This window comes from Equus przewalskii, chromosome 17 (assembly GCF_037783145.1).
Source record: "Equus przewalskii isolate Varuska chromosome 17, EquPr2, whole genome shotgun sequence".
In the NCBI taxonomy this organism is placed as follows: Eukaryota; Metazoa; Chordata; class Mammalia; order Perissodactyla; family Equidae; genus Equus; species Equus przewalskii.
The window spans coordinates 35,452,673-35,477,907 of record NC_091847.1 but is presented as its reverse complement, the minus strand read 5'-3'; the positions used below and the strand labels follow the sequence as shown (position 1 = coordinate 35,477,907).

General features: G+C 35.5%; 1 protein-coding gene across 7 annotated transcripts in view; it reads right to left on the bottom strand.

Annotated features, from left to right (window-relative positions):
- The window catches only part of GALNT13 (polypeptide N-acetylgalactosaminyltransferase 13), a 472,802-nt gene that overhangs the window by 9,881 nt on the left and 437,686 nt on the right, over positions 1 to 25,235 (bottom strand). For 6 of the 7 annotated variants that reach the window (XM_070579812.1, XM_070579811.1, XM_070579819.1 and 3 more), the window contains one exon: positions 6,875 to 7,009. In XM_070579812.1, the coding sequence (XP_070435913.1) occupies positions 6,875 to 7,009 (135 nt within the window). Of the gene's footprint in view, positions 1 to 2,308; positions 2,449 to 6,874; positions 7,010 to 25,235 lie in introns of those variants that run through there. The other variant, XM_070579815.1, reaches the window with a different exon arrangement.

Below are 25,235 nucleotides of genomic sequence, written 5' to 3'. Positions count from 1 at the left end.
TCTACAGTAAAATGGTAGAGGAATCATTTATAAGATAGGAAAGGTAACGTCATATATAATACATTTTATTTGTAAATTGATACCGTTCACTATATAGTTTGATTTATTAAGAAGACTAGTTTAGGGTTTTTTTTTAAAACCAAACTTGAATTTCCTATCTATATTGTTTAAAATTTCTAGGCTTGATTATCCTTTGCCCTCAGTGATTTTTCTTTTTGCAATAAAATTTTCTTAGTAAATGTCATGTTAACATCAAAGATCCCAGTGTTAAGGATTGTGAATTCCATGTGTCATTATAAAGGAAAATAAATTGTACAGTTTTCCTTGGTTTAAAATAAAAACAAAACTTGATTTTCCTTATGATCAGGAAATGTAACTCCAGAACATGAATACAGTATAAAAATTTCCATTAAAAATACATTTGTAAAATTTTACCTCAACTTGTTTATCACATGAATGACCATGAAACACATTCAAAGAACTTTCACTCCAGGTATTTCTAAAAAGTCATGAACCAGAAAAAAATTAGAAATCTCAAGTAACCTCATTGAGATAAAAATTAATTTTCATTTTAAAAAATCCACAAAAACGTTTGTTAATTTCATTCGTTTAAAAAAATGTATAGTTTATTTTTTCTGGTACTCTGTCGAGAAGATACCAACTATTAATATTTGATGTGTTTTCTAGTAATTTTTATCACATGCAAATTTATGTAAGTGAGGTCAACTAATGAAATATCCTTCTATTTGCATTGCGGGCATCCCTCTTATCATTAAAATAATCTAAAAACATCTGAAGTAAACAATTTATACAAGTAGATTTGCCAAAAGTCATTTAATTTTTCTATTTGGGGGGAATGTCTTTCCAGTTTGGAGTTATAAATAATGTTGTGGTAAACATCTCTGAACATCTCTCTCCACATCTATATTGTTTCTTTAGAAATAATTCTTAGAAGTGAAATCACAAGGTCAAAAGATATGAGCATTTTAATACATTAGCAAAGTTTAAAAAAACTATAATAATTATTTTGTAATAATAGCAGTCTCAGGTAACATTTCTTGTGCTTATGATACGCCAGAATACTGTATGAATGTCAGTTTTCCTGCATCTACACCAGTACTGTGTGTTGGCATTAAAAACATGTATTGACATACTGACAGGATAAATAAATAAATGGATAAAAGAACACACATGAAATAATTTTTTATTTATGTATTTTTGATAGTTATTTAAATTAACTTTTAAATTTCATTTTCTTTGGCTATTTATATTTCTCCTAGGCTGTTTATTCAAGACCTTGCATATTTTATATTGGGTGTACATTTTTTTCTTTTAAATGCTCTTTCTGATGCATATGAGCCCTTTGTCATATTTGTTGCAAATGCCTCTCACAACTTTAGGAGACCGTCATGTTAACTCAATTTTGAAGGCCATGTGACCTATAGACTGATATGCATCATACGGCCAAATATCTTCTCCTAGAGCTTTATTTAAAATATTGACTAGAAAACAGGGTAATATGAACCCTAAGGTAGTACTGGTTTTTGTTTATAACAGCATTACTTAATCGTTCTCCTCTGAAGTTTAAAGCATTAGAATTTCCTGGAATTTATAAAATTTTAATCACACTATTTTAAGATGCATAAGAAAAAAATTAATAATTCCTGCCTTTAAACGTATTTGTATGTTTTGCTAAGACAAGATGTGTTACAGAGCGTTCCTAAGTCTACCCTTTGGAAGATACAGTTACTACTGACAGCCAACCGGAATCAGGCTAGGGAAACAACTTTGCTGACAAAATAAGAATCATAAAATTATAAAATTAGATCATACCTTTGTACCTTTAAAAAGCACTAAGTAAAAAACTTGACATTTTAATGAACAAATAGAAGCGACTATGATTGATTGAGGAACCAATCACACATGTAGGTCTCAGTGTAAAAGATGCCATACTAAAAGGTTAAAATGAAACCCAGTTGATTATTATATATGATGATAAACAAAGTAAGAATAAATTTAGACTGTTACAGATATTTAATTTAATGATAAAGGCAATAGGGTTTCCCCTATTGATCAAGTACAGAATAACAATTATTTAAAAATTAATATAATAAAGTTGTTATTCCAAATATTAAGATTTCCTGACAAGGTGATCTGTGCATTCATTAGAATAGAGTGTGAGTCTTCTTAAAAAAGTGTAAATGTTTAACAAACGAGAACTAAAAATGCAGTACTAAACTATTGAAAGTCCCAGTCACTAACTGATTCTACATAAGAAATCACAGCTATGGGGCGATAGGAACATGGAAAGGTTTTACTACTCTGATATACACAGCCTTCAAAGGTAAACAGAGCCACTGTTTTTATTAGGAATGCTACACAGGGAAATGGCTGGGTTGCCGGTTATAGATCACTTACCTTGAAATTATATTCCCATTTACCTGCTTTCTGATAAAGGTAAATAAAAGAGGAGGTATTAAGTAAAGTCTAAATATAAGCTTCCGTGATTTCAGTAAATATCAATCCAACATATTTTACCTACTGACAAAAATTCCTTATATTGTGACTGTGGGAAACATTTGATACAGATGAATAACAAATTCCTAACAAGTATTTTCTCAGTCAACTTGCTCAGTCACGTGAAAAACAAGACTTATTTTTAGCACCATCTTTTGCTCTCTTTTTTTTTCTTTGTTACATAGTGTTTGTTGAGGATAAGTGTTCTGTTCTAAAATTAGATTCTCACACTGTATGTTGTTGCCTAGATGTTCAAAAAGAAATGTGATTATGTGCACTTATTGCAGGCAAATGTAAATTTCAAATGGATTGGAACACAATTGCAATGTTAAAACAGAATATAAGAAAACTCGAATAAAACAGAATGAATGGATGACAGACCTTTATAAAAATAATTTCTAAAATGTCTCAGTGAGATGAAATTGCTTGTTTTTTTTTTTTTTTCCTTTTTGTTTTAACTCTGTGGCAATGGGCTTTTATAGCACCAAAGTGTTCAGGTAATTTATTCAAGAGATTTAAACCAGGTGGGGATCTTGCAGTTTTGCTAACGATGCTCAGTTGCCCCCCAAATCAAACATGTTTGGCCAGGTATAAAGTGATACCAAATTAAATTCACAGTTGTGTTATTTAAGAAATATTTACAAGAAAGTAGGAAGCTATATTTCAAATCAAAGTTGGCCAAAGATATGTATTTATTATCAACATATGCTTAGTTTTATGCAAATAAAAAAAGAAGCAATTAGATAGTAATTAATACATAATGAATATAGAGCTAAAGTTTATAAGCAATTAGACATACTGACAAAATAGTTTTATGACTGCCTGTTTGTCTAAACAGACAATATTTATTGCAGAACGTCTTTCCAATTATTAAGGAAAGGAGAAATTCTATGTGAATAAAGTTTGGTACGACAAATAATAGTATTTAATAATTTCTTTCATTTGTAATACTGTCCATTTAGCTTATTACATCATCATCACTGAAAGCATCTAATTCTTTCTGGTTTTTCACTGACTTCAAGAGGCAATATAGCGTAGTGGAAAGATTGCTGGATTTATTGCCAGAAAGCTGGCGTGTAAAAACCTAGACAAGGCACTGCAACACTAGAGCTTCTGATCACTAATGTGAAGAACACAAATTTTAATAGTAGTATCTTATAGGACTGTCATTAAGAATTGCGTGAGAAAACAAATAAAATTATAGACACTCAATAAACTTTATTCCTTTCTCTTCCCTCCTCCCCCACCTAAGAAGTAAACAAACCAGTGCAGCTGGATAGACTGCATGTTTTGAGACTTTACGATACTGTTTCAATTTTCCTCTGGATATTCCAACAATTCTGCTCCTATTTATGACTTGTTTTTCTAAGACTGAAAGGACTACGGGAAATAAGGTGATGGAATATTTCAACCGTTCACACTGTGAGATTCCCAATTGTACTGATAACTAGCTTTCTTTCATTACTGTATTAGGACCTAAATCCTGTCTCTGTGGCTCGCGATGTGATCTTTGCGCTTTAGTTTCCTCCTGATAAAGGCTGAAAGAAGAGAACTTTAAGGTAAATTTCAGCTCTGTAATTCTATAAACCCCACCAAGTTTCATTCTGCTTTGAAAGCGCACCACCTCAGAGGTTTCTCAAAGAGGAATAAATCTGCCCTTGATAGCAACAGATAAAGAACTGAACTAAAGAGGTAGCAAGCTGCACTTGTCTGCTTTCCACTGGTTGGAATAGGAGCAGACTAGAGCTACTCATCAGCTTCTCCTCTTTCCCATCTCAGCACCTCTCACTCTTCTGCTCACTTTCCCTCCCCAATCCCTCCTGGAGACCTTGACATTCTCCCAAGTGTACTTATGCCTTTCCATAACTTTGCAATATTTCTCAACAGTGTATAGAAAAACTAAGGAAAATAAGTGGATATTTGGCCACTGTCTAGACCTGTCCTTCTCAAACTTCGATGTGTACATGAGTGACCTGGGGATTTTGTTAAAGCACAGACTCTGATCTATGTGTGTTTAGGGTGGTATCTCAGATTCCTAATTCCTAACAAGTTTCCAGGTGACGTTACTGGTCCTAGAATCACACTTTGGGTAGCAATGGTTGGCTCTATTCTGTAGACTAAAGTGATCCTAAACCTGAAACTTAAAGAAAAGGTAATAAAAATAAATATTATATTTCAATTTCATTAAAACAAATCATCTCCTTTTTTCTGACTTCTTCACAAATAAAATCAGTATTGTCTCAAAGCTGAAATTTCCAGAAAGGCAATGCATTATTCTTATAATTATTCTATTTTCACATGACTTCTCTACATTTTGATTTATACATTTTTAGATGTGGCAAAAATATCTACATTATGATTGGAAATTTTGAATTTAGACAAGTGTAGCATCACAATTTAATTTTCAAAACATAAACACATAGGAGAATAAATTAATCTATATTACGTAACTATTAGGATGATTGGATTATTTATTTAAAAATAAACATTCCTCAATATCTGTGGCTTTTTTGTGTGTGTTCTAGAAACAAAGTTTACATGACACAAAATACTATAATGCTCTAAAAATACTGCAATAATTACTAGTCATCCAAAATAGCAAATCTGAAAAACTATTTCTTTATTTTAGGTGAAGCTATCTATTTTTTTTTCAGGTTTTTTTCAAAGTCCCTTACTATTAAATAATCTTGCTAATGGCTGATAAGAATATGAACAAAAATATAAGCCTAATTACCAACAATATTTATTTCAAAAACAAAAGAATTTGAGTTATGACTATGAAGCTATTTTCCACTCAAAAAATTATAGAAAAGTTTAAAGATTAAAAGCGGAATTTTGAAATACAATACTGCTTCATCTTACAAAAATATGTACACTCATTCTCCTTTCATTATAAATACGCTAGATTTCTTTATTTTTGGCACAAGCCCAATAAAGTCACGGGTTCCCAGTGAAAACTAAAGGGCAACAACAACAATAACAAAAAGTTTTATTAAAAAAATATTACTTGCAGGATCTCTCCTTTATTTGTACATTTTTATCTGTACTGTTCCTCATAGAAGAGATAGGGAGCAGATTAAGGGTCCAGGTTTACCCACGTGCATTATTTGAGGACATGACTTCTTCAGGCTTAATATAAAGAGTGGTGATGGTAATAGTTGAAGAGTAAAAAATGGTGGTCAGACAAAGTTATAAGGTATTGAGAAGATAAAAGAGTCTGAATAGAACATAGGAAGGATTCAGGGTGTTAGTCCTTAATTATGTTCCAGAAAAGACTATTTCGTGTCTTGGTAAGAGCTTGGTAATGTATAAACTTTACGGCCAAATTTTAATCCTATGTAATCAGTTTCAAATCCTATAAGAATTCAGTAAGTTTTCCTGATATTTCACATAAGAAACTACATTGTGTAAATTACAATGAGATTCAAAGAGTTTTGAAAAAGAAGATCTTGTTAAAATATGAATAATACCAACAACTCTGTGGATTGGTTTTTAAAATGTTACTCTTGCAAAGTATTTTAGGCTCGCCTAGAACACTGCATTTGTGAAATTAATTTACCTCTATTGTATTATATATTTTGTAAGAATAAAGTTTATTTCTTATCTTAAATAAGTCACCAAGAATTTAATAATGTGGAAAATGTAACACAACCAATTCATTTTGCTAAGCAAAGAGAACTGAATGAAATGAAGCTGTTTCAAGGCAGCTTCCTTACGCGGAGGAAAATATTTCTTTTTTATTAGCTCCATCTGATGGTTGATCTGGTTTTTACACACTGCCTGGCTATAAATTCCCCATAGTAATTTTATCGTTTTTCTCTCCTTCTCTTCTATCAGGAAGATGTGCTATGTTGAGAAGATGCCACTTAGCTGATTATATACCTAACTAGTTTATCTTACAGAGTATTTATTATTATAAAGAGCATTCATACTAACTTTGTCAACTTTTTCCTTTTTCCCTTTAAGTTGAAAGCATATATATCACAGATTACAACAGCGTAAAATTTAAAATTTGAAAGTATGAAAATAATCTACTGTCCTCTATGCCATCTTCATATATACTTCTCAAACAAGCAAAGCTTACCCCTTGCCTAATTTATGTTGAGCACGTACATGGTGATAAATTTTACGCACATAAAAATGACTTTATTTTCCTCATACATGTTTTATATTAATGGACCAGTTTGGCAAAAACCTATTTATATGATATACCATCCTAATGTTATCAGATCTCAGCATGTATGCTTGAAAATACAGCTATTCCAATGCAGAAAAAAATAGCTTAGGATTTAAATGTATTTGAAATATATAACTTGACTTTAAGCATTAAATAAGTGAATTAAGAAAAATACTATACCTCGGCATCATATTCCCATAACTGATTTCCTCTCATATGATGGCATTTTAACATGATTACAGGTCCATTGAGTCTAGAAACATCCAGGCACAAGTCATCTGTTCGGATTTCTTTGTCGGCAGTATAAGAAAATACCTGAAAATATAGAATTCAGCTAATAAAATGATATCTACTTAAAAACAAAAGAGTCACAGTATAGCAGATTTACCTGTGGAAGATTTCCTATCATGTAAACTTATGTTTTCAAATGATCTCTGCTGTGTGATCTCCAGAAAGCTAGGTCACCTCTCCGAGTCCTTTTCTTCAACTGCAAAGTAGGGACCTTGTCATCTGTTTTATAAGATTTTGATGAAGCCTCAATTCAACAAACTAAATTGTTAAATGCTTATTATATGCTGGCACTGTGTTTCCACACTATACTTCCCTTATAATGCTCACAACACGTTCAATAAAATAAAGTTTGTAAATTACATGGAGCTCAATAAAGGGCAGCCCTTTTTCCTCCCAACTTATGACCCCCGACTCTCGAGACAATCATGTTTTTCATAAAGAAGTTTAAATCTTTAATTCAATAACATAAGTACACTACATAAATTTTATTAAATATTGTCAGTGGGTTTCTGAAGCTTATAGAATTATCTTCTCTAGAGATCTCATTAAAGGTAGGCTCTATACTTTCTCATATGGTTTTGGCTAAGCTTGACTACATCAATTCTTCTCAAAATATCCAAGAAATGTCAAGGTGGATTGTAGACTCATTAGTGAATTCAAATTGATATTGTAATAATCTCTATTATTTTGTTCCCAGTGTGAATAATTTATTTATAACATTATTAAAGTTTCATGAGGGTTATTAAGTACATAATTACAAAGGTGGTTTTCTTTTGCTAGCCATGATAAGCACGGTTCAGGGTTCTGCGGGTATTCATTTCTTCCTGGTAATGTCAAGAGGTAGTGTAAGGAGGAAGGTCCTCTCAGGATCTCTTTGTTTCCCAAAGCAGTCTGATGAAATCTGAGGAAGTCAGCTCCACAAATCACTTCTAAACTCTGGAGTCCAAGTCTGTGAGCTGAACAAGTTAATCTTTAAAGGGTTTCTCTATAGCACTGCTACTCTGAGCTTCTGGGAAAATCACAGGAGGCGGTAAGAGGAAGCTGCAGAGTCAATGATGGAACCCAAGTACCCTCTTAAGCCAACATCTGAAAAGGAAATTCTTCACAAACTTTACACATTCTGCTCAAAAATATGAAAGCTTGAGAACCATATCAAGTTCATTTAATTGAACTATATAAAATATATTATACACTTCCTGTTGAAATTCAGAAAAATTTTTCCTATCTTTAATATTTTTAATGTTCATAGTTTTAGTGGAAACATGAGTAACCAAAAGAAGAACAAAAGAAACACTCATCAAAGATAAGTATTTGCATCCTTCCCAAACGTGTTTTTTTTTTTTTTTTGAGGAAGATTAGCCCTGAGCTAACAACCGCCACCAATCCTCCTCTTTTTGCTGATGAAGACTGGCCCTGAGCTAACATCCATCCCATCTTCCTCCACTTTATATGTGGGACGCCTGCCACAGCATGGCTTGACAAGCAGTGCATAGGTCCACACCTGGGATCTGAACTGGTGAACCCTGGGCCACCAAAGCAGAATGTGCAAACTTAACTGCTGTGCCATTGGGCTGGCCCCCAGTATTTTAAAAATATAATTACAAACATATTTAATTAACTGATTCTAATAGTAAACCTTAATCTGACGGAGGAAAATTTCTTTTGCCAATTATAGGGTTATTTCAATGTAAAGGATAATTTTCCACATTAAAATTCCTTTCTTTTGGTTGTATACAGATGCCAGTGTAAACAGAGACACTGAAGCATTCACATTCACCATTAATTTTGCATAATGTGTATAATCATGCCCTAAGCAGTGATTCTCCTCCGGTCTCTTACAATAGTTTGGAAACTTTGCATGTTGAAAGTTCTAGAGAGCAGTCTCCCACATCCTGTTCCTCAATTTCTAATTTTGATTCCTTTTTTTTTTGTCAATTAGCAGATAAGTAATTTTCATTCAAGAAAGATATATTTGTATAATATTTTCTGAGGCTATATATGCACATCTGAAATTATTTTTCTTTGGCCTTTGCACTTGAAAAAAACCCTAACTGATAGAATACTTGCCCCACAGATACTTTTTCTGGGGAAAAAACCTGTAGATAATGCTTTCATTATTTTCTGGTGTTAATGTAAAACCAGGATTAATTTGTTTTTCATACCCGATAATCTCATTTTTCTTTTTCTTTTTGGAAGATTAGCCCTGAACTAACTACTGCCAATCCTCCTCTTTTTGCTGAGGAAGACTGGCCCTGAGCTAACATCCATGCCCATCTTCCTCTACTTTATATGTGGGACACCTACCACAGCATGGTTTTTGCCAAGCAGTGCCATGTCTGCACCCGGGATCCGAACCAGGGAACCCAGGGCCACCGAGAAACAGAACGTGCGAACTTAACCGCTGCGCCACTGGGCCAGCCCCTCACTTTTTTTTTTAAAGATTGACACCTGAGCTAACATCTGTTGCCAATCTTCTTCTTCTTTTATTTTTTTTCTCCCCAAAGTCCCCAGTACATAGTTGTATATTCTAGTTGTAGCTCCTTCTGGTTGAGCTTGTGGGATGCTGCCTCAGCATGACCTGACAAGCAGTGCCATGTCTGCGCCCAGGATCTGAACTGGTGAAACCCTGGACCACTGAAGTGGAGTGCGCGAACTTAACCACTTGGCCACGGGGCTGGCCTGCTGATAATCTCATTTTTATAACTGTTTCTAGGATGTTTTTCATTCTACATAATAATAATAAACAGCCAGTACATGTCAGTACATACATCTTTCTTGATTTTATCTGGAAATTATTAGGTTTGTTCTCAATTATTTATCTGTTCTATCTATCATCTTGCTACCCATAACCGTCATCTTTGTGCTTTTTCATATCTCCAGCTGTAGGAGGTTCATGGAAATCACTTTGGCATGGACTAAAATATTATACGCAAAATACTTTGTAGAAATCTAGGTATGTAGACAGCATCCGGTAATTGATATTTAGTGTTATTATTCCAGTCTTGGGGCTAATCCCAGGTTGTGGCCTTGCATATGGATTCCTGCCTTGACAATATGCCAGTACCCAAAGAATTTTAGGACAGGATCCCGGCAGGCTTTGCTCTTGCCTGTCTGTGCCTACCCCTTGACCACCACACACACAGTCCTGAGGTGGCGCTCTAATACCTAAGGACAGACCTTCCTGACACATTTAGCATAGTGCCATCTCCATATATCATCACCCTCTAGATTAACCACTTCTGAGTTCCTTATGCCTGGGGGGACAACCTCACATCTCTTGCTAGATTTCCTAGAAGGCAGCTGCTCCCTATGGCTACTGCCTGTTGCCTGTGTCAATGCCCCATGTAGACTCTCTCAGTTGCTATGTGTAGTTCCTAGTAAAGCACCTGCCCAATCTGTTCTCCCGCTGTAGTTAAAACGTTTATGCCTGATCATAAGGTCAGATAAAATAGCTAAAACATGAACACACACGAAGCACTTTAACTTAGAGTCAACTGTCACACATGTTGATGACTTTAGCAGATGGATTCCTTCATTAGTGAAGTCTGATTGTATATTCTCTTACACAAACTGGAAATTATTCCTCCCTTTCCAGATACCACTCAAACTGCTTTATCATTGGTTTACCAATACTTATTCTTACTAAAACAAGAATTGAGTTACACAAACCATAGATTTAGCATTTATTTTCTGTTGCTCCAATTCCAGCTTGGCTCTAATGACAATTGATTGAATCAAAGTCTAATCACTTTGAGCTAAGGTGACTAGAAACAGGGTAAAATAATCAATCTTCTTATCCTCCCATCCATTATAAAAGAGGAAATAGAGAGAAAGTTAACATTAATTGAGCAACTATCTGTGTTAGAAACCATGTGGATATGATTCATATATATTATACTAAATAAATTTGCACTTTTATTACATTGTGCAATTACATGTATATTCCTGTGATGTATACCAACTTATAGTATTGCAAGTATAAGTAGAGCTCTTTATGTGAACCATATGGATGTAAGAGTTTATGGTGCTTTGAAAATTCTGTATTTTATACCTCATCTTCATATTTGTTTAAATGTAAAGTTATGAGCTATCTGGCATTATATATCACCTTCTGTAATCTGTTGGTCAAACTCGCTCTACGAACAACCACTAATGAGGCCATTTCTACTCAACTATTTTAAGTTCAGCTGTCTTATAAGAAGTGATGGATCTTTTGCTCCATTTTGTGGACCCTGTTAATTATCATGCCTCTCAAAACTACTCAGTTCACTGTAACAACTCAGTTTTTATTGTCTCCTATTGTATCAGTTTGCTAGGGCTGCTATAACAAAGTACCACAGACTAGGTGGCATAAACAACAGACATTTATTTCCTCAGAGTACTGGAGGTTGGAAGTCCATGATCAAAGCATCAGCAAGACCGGTTTCTTCTGTGGCCCTCTCTCCTTGGCTTGTAGAGGGCCGTCTTCTCCCTGCATCTTCCCATGGTCTTCCCACAGTGCCTTTCTGTGTCCTAATCACTTCTTATAAGGACAACACTCAGCTTAGATTAGGGCCCACCCTCATGATCTCATTTTACCTTCATTACGTCTTTAAAGAGCCCATCTCCAAAGATAGTCACATTCTGAGTTACTGGGATTAGGACTTCACCGTGTGAATTTTGAGGGGACACAATTCAGCTCATAAGAGTTTTAACTCTTTAAAATGTGTTGAAAGAGACAATGCATCTTTTTCTACTCCTAGATGAAAACTATAGCGTGTGTGATTTTTCTGCTTACTAGCCTAGGTCCCCTGGGGATTCAATTCAAAAATTAGAGTAGTTTGTTTAATATTACCAAAAGTCAGAGGGGCCAGCCCGGTGGCATAGTGGTTAAGTTCGCATGCTCTGCTTCAGTGGCCCAGGGTTCGCCAGTTCAGATCCTGGGCGTGGACCTAGCATCACTCATCAAGCCATGCTGTGGCAGGCATCCCACATATAAAAAATGGAGGAAGATAGGCACCAATGTTAGCTCAGGGCCAATCTTCCTCAGCAAAAAGAGGAGGATTGGGGCTGGTCCAGTGGCGCAGCAGTGGTTTGCACGTTCCACTTCAGCAGCCCAGGGTTTACTGGTTCAGTTCCTAGGTGTGGACCTACGCACCACTTGTCCAGCCATGCTGCGGCAGGCATCCCACATATTAAGTAGAGGAAGATGGGCACAGATGTTAGCATGGGGCCAGTCTTCCTCAGCAAAAAGAGGAGGATTGGTGGCAGATGTTAGCTCAGGGCTAAGCTTCCTCAAAAAAGAAAAAAATCAGAATGAAATTTAATACTAAATCTCCTCCCTCTCTGTACATTGGGCCTGCTTTATGTTGGAAGCCGGCAGCGGGATAGGGCATCCTAGACTTCTCTATTTCACCGTCTTAAGCTTCATTTCTTCTCGCCTCTCTTGCCCACTCCCAAATCCCCCCAGCTGCTAGTCAGGTTTTGGTTCTTCCAAGGTGGTAAAGGTATAGGAGAGGTCTTACTTGAACTCTTCATAACTGCTTCCTGTTCTCTGGCCTGGCAGAGATTGAAAGCTCCCTCTCTTGGGAGTATTTATGGTTCTTTAGACATTCCCACTGCTAAGCACCTCTCACTGCAGTGTTAACTAAGAGGATGATGCCTACTTTATAAGTGGGCCACTCTTTATGATTTTTTTAACTCTGGGAGGCAAGATGACCCAGGCAGAGTAGTCACTTCAATTCAGTTGTCACCGGCCAGCTTTACACGTATGAGTCAGGTCACAGCCTGCCATATTTCACAAATGCAAAAAGCACATCACTTAGCGAGCTCTTAAAGTGGTGTCCTACATCATTTGCAGGGCCCATTGCAAAACGAAAATGCAGGACGACTTGTTCAAAAATTATTAAGACTTTCAAGACTGTAGGGCCCTGTTGGACTGCCTGGGTTTCATATTCATGAAGCTGCCCCTGTCTTGAATCTTCCTCTCAGAAGTTTTGTCACTGGAAGCTAGAATTCCAGCCCCTCTCCTCCAAACGGAGGGCAACTACTTTCTCCATAGAAAACCTTATAATCTTCTTCACCTTCTGACACCTCCTGTTATGGGTTGAACTGTGTTCCCTCAAAACATATATTGATCCTAATCCCTAGTAACTCAGAATGTGAACGTATTTGGAAATAGGGTCATTGCAGATGTAATTAGTTAAGTTACCATGAGGTCATACTGGACTAGGGCAGACCCTTAATCCAAAATGACTGGTGTCCTTAGAAGAAGACAGAGACCTATGGAGAGAAAACAGCCCTGTGATGACAGAGGCAGAAATGAGCAATGCATCCACAAGCCAGAGGGATTGGCAGCAAATACCAGAAGCTGGAAGAAGGAAGGAAGGATTCTCCCTTAGAGGTTTCAGAAGGAATATGCTCTTTCTGACACCTTGATTTCAGATTCTGTTGTTTTAAGCTACCCAGTTTGTGGCAGTTTGTTATGACAGCCCTGGGAAACTAGCACACCTCTTATTATTCCTTATTCTGGTTGAAGGGTCTAAAAGTCATAGAATCAGTTTTCCAAATTGTCATTGCAAATTTCACCTAGGAAGTCTGATTTTAGATTTCACTTCTATTGTATCTCAGTGTCCAGGCTGAAAATTGTAACATTCAGTCATACTTTCCAAAAGCATCAGAGCAATCATTTTTATAACCACTTTTCTATTTAAATATATGTCCATAAAGTGGTTCTTTACTGTGACTAGATGATTTATTTCTTTTTAAATATACTTTATTGAGGTCAGATTGATTTCTGTCTCTGAATTCCTGTACTCATATGAGTTGAGGAATAATTCCCAAAATATAAAGGATGATGGCCAGTTCCAATCTTGATTCCGTCCTCTCTTAATATTTTTTTCAGAGAAGGCAAGCATTTTCTTTATTTCACAAATGCATATGGTTTGTTCTGGATTCTTCATTTTGGGAAATATGTCCGAAGGCATTTTATGATTCTTCAAATATCTACAATTAAAACAGCATTTAAACAATTTCCAAGGACTGTTGTGAGAACGATCTTCTAAAATATTCTGCATTAAATTAATACTTTATTTCACACAATGAAAGACCGTGTCCATATATTCTTTCAAAAGTTGTATCACACGTAAAATCCTAATGTTATATAGTTACTTCTTTAAAAATACTATTTTATATTTACCCCTTTGAGAAACTGCAAACAAATTTTTGCTCAGATTTGTAGCATAAGCAGCTGCTCCCTTGAAACCTTGTTCCAGCCGGGCAAGTTGCAAAGCAAGGACGCTGTGTTCCGTGTACTGGGACCTGGACCATGCCTCCTTCAGCAAGGGGCTCAGGAACTAAACGCCCTCTGCTGGCTCTATCTTTTCTTCTTTTATCCTTAGATTAAGAAATAGCTTGCCAATATATATACACATATATATATTTATTTTTATATATTTATATGTATTCTGTGTGTACTTAAAATATTCACAAGTGCATTTGATTCAGCTTTATAATATAGGTTGTGATTTCCCTAGATTTAGCTTTGAATTTATAAAATACTTTGCCTGTTGAGCTCCTCAGGACAATATTTACTGTAAAAGGTCACAGTTTGAAGGGACTGTATATATTACTCTCTACCAACTGCTTCACTTTCCAGATGAAGAAACTGAGATCAATAAAGTTACAAGATCCACCCAATTTGAGAGAGACGCTTAGTCACAGAGGTCTCTCTCGACCCCAAGCTCATTGCCACTATTCTTTCACTTGACTATACTGTCCCTTACACAACCATCACTTAGTCATTTTGGAGCTTTGGACCCTCTAAGAGACCTCCTTAGGTATTTGAAGTTCAGTCAATTTGAGGAATCTGTTAACCATCCAGAAGGTAAATTATAAGAAAACAAACACATCATGATAGTTTTCTCCCTCATTCTGTAAAAATAGCCCAGGGAAATTTGCATTGAAATAACAAGGAAAATTGTTTAGCAACAAAAATTAGACCTTTAGCAATGTGATTTATTTTTCAAAATTTTCTCTCTTACTGCATGTCACACCATCCTGAAATAAGCATGCAGAATGCATAGATGAAATTGAACTTATCAATGGAACTGCCAAGCAGTGACTTTTGCTCTCAGATGGGGTCTTTTTCTGTCTTAATTGATTTCAAGCTTCATCTATAGCTTGTTAGCTCAGTGGTTTGTGTAAAAGAGGGTAAGGAGAAGTAGGTGGCTTCTAGATGTGTCCTCTTAACTTATCTTAGATGCCTAGATGATATCTATGGTCTTTTGCAGTTTTAGTGCTCTAAAACTATTATTAAAAAGAAGATGGGGGTGTGTATCTCATGTTTAATATTTCCATCCTGTTCTCAACATCAGCTACGAAGTATTAACTCTTTCCCCTTTCACTTCAATATAACTATGTATACATAATTTAATTTGATATTTCTTAATTTGTGCTCAGGAAGTCACATCATTCTTCCATCCCTGACCAGGTATGTGCTCATACCCTAGGACTATCCATTCCACTTTGCCCAGGAAAGACTATGCTCATTAAAAGTCTTAGTACATTCTTCACTTTCTTCGTGTAGGATTTTGTATCTACTCTTACCCAGATCACTTATCCCCACTGTAATGCAGGTATGGCATCATCTGTGTATATCTTTGGAACAGGACAACACTAAAATAATGGGATTTGGAAAATGACACAGACCTGAGTTTGAGACCTTCCTCCACTACTCATCAGAACCAGAGTTACTGTGAGGCTTTGTCAGGATCTTGGCTTCCTCATCTGGGAAAAGGGATAGAGGTGCCCCCTGTTTCCTGGGCTATTTCAGAGGTTGAAGGAGGCAATTCATGTAAACTCTAAACACAGAACTTGCCCCAAGTAACATCTCAGTGTTAGTTATTATCTGTGCAAAATCCAGGCATATAATCTGCATTTGATTACATTCTGTCTCATCTTTGTGTTTTATTTTATTTTGTAAAACTTGTTGCCCAGTAACAATGCTAAGGATATATTCTGAACATCTTTGGAAACAATTCTAGGAAAGGAGTATGTGTCCAATAATTACTTATTGAATTGAAATGAAAACAATTTGTCTTTGAATTCTCTAGCCCACTTTGTGGAAAACAGAGCAAGAGAGTAAGGTAATATAATAAGCAGCATGCACTAATACAATAAAAAAAAGTGACTGATGTTTCTATTTTCTTTCTACTTCATTTTTAAATCTTCCCATTTTAAACACACTGATATTACAGTTTATGCATGTTTAATACTTTACTCTGCCTTGAAGGGTTTTAAAGGAAGACTACACTGAGAAATCTAATACATATATAAGCATTATGCTCCATTTACTCATATTTTACTATTGTACTATTGAAGAATATAAATTGCAAATTTAAGCCCAATTAGCATTCCTTCCAAAAGTTACCCCACTCGATAAGCTTGAATGTGTAGCTGTTGCTTTCTGTGTGATTATGGTAGCATTCTGAGATGGCTCCAACATTCCTGTCCCCTGGTGTACATACCTTGTATAGACAACCTTCCCTTGAGTGTGGGTGAGGCTGTGACTATGACAGGAAAGTCACTCCATGATTACATTATGTTATGTAGGACCTCATATTAGCTGACCAAAGAGAGAGATTTTCCTACTGACCTTGAACACGAAAACTGCCATGTTTTGGAGATGGCCACATAGCAGGGAACAGAAGGCAGGCCCTAGCTGCTGACAGCAACCCCTGGCAGAGAGTCAGTGAAAACACCAAAAAGCACGAAGATGCGACCTCAGTCCTTCAAGTGAAGGGAACTGAAATTGGCCAATAATCAGGAATCTTGGAAGAGGACTCCAAACCTCCAGTGAGATCACAGCTCTGACCAACGCCTTCATGTCAGTCATGTGGGACCCTGAGTAGAGAACCCAGCCACGTTGTGCCTGAATTTCTGACCCACAGAACCGTTAGATAATAATTTTGTGCTGTTTTAAGCCACTAAATTTGTAAAAATTTGTCACACCATACTAGAAAACCAATATAGTGGCTATCAAAAAAAAGGACATAATGCAAAAACTAAAAGTCTCACCATGTGGAATATTTTCTCCCATGCTGTGTCTACATCATTTATTTATTCATTCAATAAGGCATTCATCCATCTTTTTATTCAACTGATGTTTTGAGACTCTTAAATATTTCAGGCTTCATCCAAACCATTTAGACCTTTCATGAAACTTTGAATTTGATACACATACATCTAACTAGTGCCAACATTTCTGCATGAGTTTCCTCCATTATTCTAGCCTACCTTGAACTCTGTTCTCCATGTTCTCATTGCAATCATTTTCTGTAACAAATTATTTTTCTCTTGGTATTATTCTCTGCTATGTTTTCCTCTGATTGTATCATTCCTTAAATATTTATTCTCTGAAAGATTGGCCCTAATGCATATAAATTACAAGGAAGTAAAGGGAATTCTTAGAAGGGATATTCTCCTTCAGCCATGGGCAATTGAGTACATACTTTCCCTTTATCACTATCTCATTGTTTGGCACCATAGAGCAGCAAGATATTTGGTCTTTAAGGTTCTCACTGATTTATGCCTGTGAATATAAAATAGCAATATATATCATCCACACGACATCTATATCAAGTATTATATTTGTTTTAGTGTTTACTAGCCACAAATTCATGGGAAAAAGTTTGTGCCATCCTTTTTGAATATACTTTTACTGGTATTTTGGTAATATTTCATACCTTAAAAGGTTTTCACTTACATTATATCAATAGGCACTTCCTAAAAGTCTAGTGTGTGGCATATGATTACATAAAAAATGATTAAATATATAAAAAGCCTCAAAGGCAAATTTTAATGTCCTAGATGGCACAAAGATACTCTTATTCTGTATCAGTTACAACTGCCTCTTATCTGTAAAGATAAACTACTCTTTAGTTTAAATTAGACATAATTAAAATAATTCACCTCCAGGTTATTACTACTAGATGGAAATAATACTAAATTTTTCTTGGTGGTTTCAAACTTAAAGAAATCCTATTTACTTATGGCATTCATCATTGCTGCAAACTAAGATCAAGCTCTATTTAGTTTGGCTTCCTCCAAAAGCTGACACTGAGACAAGGATTCAAGTGCAAGTAGTTTATTGGGTGGATGGCCCCAGGAAGGACCACTGGGCAGTAGGGAAGGGGAAGGAGCCAATACAGGGTACATTACATATTAGTTATAGTGTGGGTAACTGGAGTTTAATCCTGTTGGGGATCGTTGACAACTGCTTTAGAACAAGCAACTCAGAATCAGTCCCCTCAAAGGGTGAAGGAGCTGGGGATAATTATACACCACCTGCCCTCAGCTTTTGCTTGAGGTGTGCTTCCGGGAAGTAGAACTGATTAATTCCCCAGGTGTGACTAGGTGGGTAAAGCAGCCTCTGGTAGTGAAAACCCTCAGGCAAAGGGACAGAGGTCCTGGCCTTTGAATGTTGGGCTGGAAGCAAATGGAACAAGAGAAAGTAAACAACATTTTGGGAGCACCTGCTGTGTGTTCGGCAAAATAGCAGTCACTTAAAATATATTGTATACTAAATATGATACAGCACATATCATATGTTACATATTTCTTCAATAACCTTTCAAGATAAGCATAATTTCAAGATAAGCATAATTATTACTCTTTTACAAATGAAGAACATGAGGCCTGAAAAGGTTAAATAAATTCCCCAAGTGGGAGAACCTATCTTTGAACTAATCCCATGCTCTTTTCACACTTACCATTTTGCCTCTCAGTGATAATTACAATTTAAAAAAAACCCTCCAGACTTTACTAAGATTTCACTAATTTTTCCCTAAAGTTCCCATATGATTCCCTGTTCGTTGTTTCCAGGATACCATATTACATATAGTTATCATATTTCCTTAGGCCACTCTGACAGATGCTCAGACTTTCTTCTCTTTGATGACTTGGACAGTTTTGAGGGGCAGTGGTTAGGTATTTTACAGCATGTCCCTCAGTTTGGGCTCATCTAATGCTTGTCCCATGGTTAGATTGGTTATAGGTTTTGGGGAGGAAGACTACAAGCTGAAGTGCCATTCTCATCACATCATATCAAGGGTGCATGGCAGCAATGTGACGTATAATGTAGAACCTGGATGACTTGCCCAAAGTCGCATCTGCTGTGTCTCTCCACTGTAAAGTCACCACCACCCCATTCCATGTTCTACTGTCTAGAAGCAAGTCAGTAAGCACAGCCCACATGCAAGGGGGGCAGGAGAGTTAAATTTCACCTTCTGAAAGAGGGATCATCCCCATAAATTATTTGGAATTCTTCTATACAGGAGATCTCAGAGATCAATTTTAACACATTTCTAAAAACTTCAGTCTAAAATTGGGGGCCATTTCTTTATGTTAAATTTATATGTAACACATTAAGATTCTCATAGTAAAAGATAAGTCTAGCTCATGAGCCACTTGTTTCACTCACTGAAAGAAGAAAAAATTCAGATCTCTTTAGTAGGTAGATTGTGACGTGACCATTTCTGCTGCCTAGAAGCGGCACTTCCTCTCAGCAGTGTGTAGGCTATGGATTGAGCACTGGCCATCGTGACCTATAAAGACCCCTCTGATCATTCCTTGGTGTTACAATGACCATAAAATGCACCTTTAAATTTGTTAAGTATTGTTTTTTGGAACAAACAAAAATTCCTCTTAAAAAAAATAGTCTGAATATCTCAGCCAGACACATACATTTTACTTCTTTTAAGTAAGAAGAACATCCCATAGTCTATTTAGAAAGTTAGCAACTAGAGAGTTGGAGTAGAAATATGTATATCTGGTAGGTTTTCATTTGAAGGCTAAGATTCTTTATTAGCAATTGGAATGGACCCTAGATGTTTCTATGGTAACCTACCGAAGCTTTTCTTTCCTTTAATGGAAAGGTATCATTTCTGTACATACCACACGTAGCTTCTTGTTCTGTATTGGATCAAGTCCTTTGATAACATAATAACAGAAATAAACTGAAAAAAAGTTCTATAGTCTGTCCCTGCTTGTGGTGAAATTATACTTGGGTACTAAATAATAAGAATAAAAAGCCCTTTTCATTTTGGCTGTACTCACCATGTCATTTTTAATAACAAAAGTGTATGTCCAAGTATTTTCATGAGGTTGTATTAGAAATAGGTTATAGGCTATCCTTTGACAACCTTTGCAGTCTGAAAGCTCTTTGCTTCTTTTGTTCCCTAAAATCAAAATTCCCTTGCTTGACATTTACATTCTATTATAAACTTAACTCCTCTACTTATAAAACTTAATTTTCTACTCTCCTTAGTACAGGCATTCCACTTCATTTGGCCAGTATCCTTGCTGTCCCTGAGCACACTCTATTCTCTGTGCTCACTGACAGCTTTCTGAAACCTTTTAGACCCACTCCTGTCCTTATCATACCTTTTTCTAAATGCCTTCTGTATAGCAGTACAATTTTTTTTTTTCAAGATGATTGTTTTGTATTCCCATTGAGATTGAGCATAGGGATTGGGTATCTATTTACTTATTTATTTTTCCTCTTGTTAAAAAGTGAAAGTGGATTTAAACAGAATTATATACATATATAATATTATATACATATACTATATATGTTATATTATACATATATAATAGGTAAGAAAGAAAAGTGAAAAATCACATCTGCATAAACAAGGATGATATAACAAAAAGAATCAAAGTATGTGGCCACTATAAATATTTGTCCATAGAATATTATTAATTTTCCCTGAATGGACTATGTATTTGGCAGTAAGAAAGAAAAGACAAAGCTGTTCCTCAGGAGACAAACGACTCTTCCTAATACTCAGTGAAGTATGAAATTCTCTTAGGGGTACTCATAGGAAGGACCCTATGTCATGTAAAGAACAGCATCTTCACCAACTTCCTTATACACAAAAAAGAGTTTGAGTTTTAAGCTATTTTTATATTCCTCTGGGTACCCATATATTTTTGGGTACATATACCTTGTTCAACAAATTCTTAATTAACAGGGTTTTTTTTCTTTAAACCACTAATTTTTGGTGACTGGTAGGTTGCTCAAAATTTAGCATTGTTCTGAGATATTTCCTAAAAACATTTGTTTTCTAATTTTTTTTTTTCCAAATTCAAGCTTTCTAAATTTATGTCCCTTGTCACTGGACCAAAGATTTCACAAATTATCTGGACTTGCTGCTCTTGCTTATCTAAAAGTAGAGATAAAAGTATTTTAGAATTGATGGACATGTAGCATAACCATATCAATTTACAGTATTAGAATTAGAGGGCCAAAAGGACAAAGGACTTCTATAAAGTCATGGCTATGGACTGAATGTTTGTTTCCCCGATTCCCTCTCATTCATATGTTGAACCCTAACTGCCAATGTGATGGTATTTGGGGGTGGGGTCTTTGAGAAGTAATTAGGTTTAGATGAGGTCATGAGGGTGGGACACCCACGGTGGCATTAGTGCCCTTATAAGAGGAAGAGGGGACCCATCTCTCTGTCATGTGAGGACATAGCAAGAAGGTAGCTGTGTGCAAGCCAGGTAGAGAGCTCTCACCAGAACCTGACTATGCTGGCACCCTGATCTCAGACTGGCTTGCACACAGTCTTACTTAAACTAGGAAGCAACTCAGGATAATGGTTAAGACTAGGGTGTTGTATCAAGAAGAATTATGCATAAGACAGGAGAAAAGTACTTGAAAATATGGTGGAGAAAGGATTGAGCATCAGAAGAATCATAAAGTACCTAGGAGAGAAGTTCTGCTGGGACTAAGTAGTTTAAGGGAGACAACTCTATCTTGGTAAAGTTAGCAGGAAGTTTGGGGTCCATCCCTAAGTAACAGAAGCTTCAAAGGAGATAGACTGGTGGGCTGAGGGAGCCCAATGATGCTGCTAGTAACCAAACATTTTTCTTTTAGTAGATTTTTCAGTTAACAGCCTACCCTTCTCAGTAAGAAAAGTTCTATTGATAGTGTGAGATGAGAGAGGTATATATGCCTCTGTGGGGGGCGTGTGTGTGTGTGTGTGTGTGTGTGTGTGTTGGGGTTTTATTAAACTAGGGTAGCATCAAACTTTCTGCTCGGTGAGAATGTATAATATTTCATTTTTTAAGGGAAGTTCTTCAAAATATTCTGGGAATCCCATTAATAAAATGAATACAAATTTATGTGAATTTTTCCAAAAAGCTTAAAGTATTTTAACATTTAAGCCATGCAGAAATTTAATTTTAAGCCCCTTAGAGAACGGGCTGCTACAATGATACACTTCAATTAATTGGTTAATCAATAGAATAAATATTTCTTTTGTCCTACATGTGCACAGACATAATTTGACATCATCATTTCCTAAGTGCCTTCTTAGGGACTGTCTTCCCCTTCAAGTTGAGGTTAGTGTTCCTCCTTGTGGCTCCCTACTCCCCCGTCTCCATATACTTTCTTTATTAGGAATGACAGTAGAAACTTTTATCATCCCAACACCAGGAATAATTGAACCTTATTGAAGCTAGTTTGTTTTTATATTATTCACATAATGAATCATATAACCAAGTTTGTACTTATAGCTAAAAAGCTCAGAGCCAAAGTTGTGGATTATTTAAATGAATGTAGGATTTCAGGGAATTAATCTTACATACTTTACAGTAAAATAGTAAAAGTGCTTTCCAGGTTGACTTACATTGCCAATTTTTTCATAGCTTTTGGAAAAAAAAGTCATGTGATAGATGTTAACTATCATTATGCAGAAATACATAAAATGACAGTATAACACTTAGAAGAAAAGATAAATCTAAGAAACAGCCAGTATTAGTGCCAATTTTTTAGGAATCTTTAACAAAAAAATCTTACAATCTCTGAGTAACTATCAGGGAAAGAAAAGGATTGAACACAACAGATTTGTCATTTGTTTCCATGCCAGGAAACACTCTGGCCAGGCCAAAAACCTGGCAGATTCAGCTCATAAGTTTAACTTCCCACAAGTTTTAATCAACTCCAAGCTTAATAGATGTTTCTTTAATATAAATAATAATATAATTTATTTGAATTAAGAAAATGTTACTTGATTGTTTGCTCAGTTCTTGAATTAAGATTTGAAAAAGCAATTTAAAACAATTTTTAAAACTCCTGTGTAGAATTTATTAACTATTGACTGAAGAGGCCATTACCATTTAATATTTATGGATTCAATTTTAGTTATTTTATATCTTTAAGTTTCTATTAATATACAATTTAGAGCTTATTGTTAATTTTATCCTGTAATAACTGGGAACTCTTTAAAATTTTTTGTTTCTTTTTCCAGTTGGGAATGATATTTTGAAAGGAGATCTCACCTCATTATTGAATGAGGTTGAAGTGAAGTTAGGATCAGGTTGGAGCTATGGGGAAGCTATATTGAAAACTATTGTAATAATTCAAATGTGAGGCAATCTAAGTCCAGATTTTGAAAGTAGAATTATGAATGGAAGAAAAGAAGAAATAGCTAAAAAGGACAAGTAGAAAGAATCTACAAGACTTAGTGTCTAATTTAGGGAGGTCAGGGGATGATGAAAGATAAGAGAGGAAAATGTAAAAGATAGATGAATAGAGAGATTGAATGGAAAAAGGCTTTGGATGAAAGATGAGTTAACTATAGACACATTGAGTTTGAGGCATCTCTTGGTCATTCAAGTAGAAATGTACATTAGTCAGTTTGAAATAATGGATGGAAGCCCAGGAATTGGTATGGCTTTGGAGCTTCCTTTTGGATAAATTTGAGGGGATTTATTTCCTAGGAAAATAAAATGTGAAGAATCAAGAATAAATGGAGTAGAATGGAAATCATACTGCCACTGACCTGTACATGTATCCCAAAGGCTTTGTTGACACTAGGTTGACCCCATGATAGCAGGCCCTACTGAGACTTACTTGGAAGGAAACTAACTCTTGGATTGATGGGTTTGAGTATGAACAGACACCTCATGGCCAACTGAAAAACGGGGCCAATGTGAAATATTTGTCTTTTTTGGATATTTTCTCATACCAATATCGTCACTAACATCCTCTAGAGTGTCTGCTACAGGCTAGGATAATCAGGTTTTGTTGGATGAATGATTGAGCCAAGTTACCATTCCATCTTCAGCATATTATAGTCCCTTGGTAGGAGTATAAGCCAACCAAAGACCAGAGAAGTCCTCCCAGCCAAGCATTAATAAGATTGAAATGCTCTTGGAATGATTCCTATTTCTATAGAAGTTATAATAACACTACTCTCTTCTAGGTTGCGTGTATCCAACTCTTTTCAACATTTAATGATTGGTACATGTTCCTTCTTTCCTCATAGGCCATTTCATTTCACTTGCAAATTTACTTTGTGAAATCCCTGGTGAGTTTTAATTCCATTGTGCAAGCTACTAAAAGAGGACCAAATTAGTGTAGAAATGGCTTCTATTTAATTATAGTACTTAGAAAAATGCAAACTTTAAAATGAATACATATCTATTGAAAGAATGTATTCATTACAATCTGTGAGTAAATTAGAGTGCATTACTAAAATAATCACTCTTTCTCTAGGAGAGGGTCTGTAATGAGGAGAGAAAATATTTGTTTACTCTCAAAATTTGTAATGCACTTGTCATAAGGTTAGATTCTTCTTAAGTATAGATAATCCCATCTTAGAGGAGGAGGAGACATTTGTATGAAAGTATAGATAAGACCTAATGATCTCCTGTTTATCTTGGCAGAAAACACAGTTTTAATAAATGGCCAGCATAAGCTTCCCTAAAGGCTTGCTACCTTGAAAAATTGCTCTAATCATTTACCGCAATAAATCACATGGAATCTTTCCATGTGCTTTCTAGGTCTCTCCAAATGAGTGGCTCTAGGGAGAAAGAGAAACATTATAAATGCATTTGCTAAAATGTGAATATTTTTCCATCACTTTATATTTTTTTGTCTTTAGAAGGAATGAGTACAATATGTATGGGAGCTGCTTTCCCCCCATTTTTGATTAAATGTGAATTACTACTCAAAGGAAAATGCAATTGGATTTTTAAAAATTTGTACTAATACTTGATATCAAAATGGTTATGTAATAAACATTCTATTAATCTAATTTGTACCAAATTATATTTTATATAAATTTTAAATAAAAATTAGTGTCAAAATTTGAAAAGCTATAGTATATGCCCAATAAGACTAATACATATTTACCAGTTTTGATATTGGCTCCTTTAAGATGATGTAAATGTCTTTTAATAGTACCTCATTAAAAAAGAA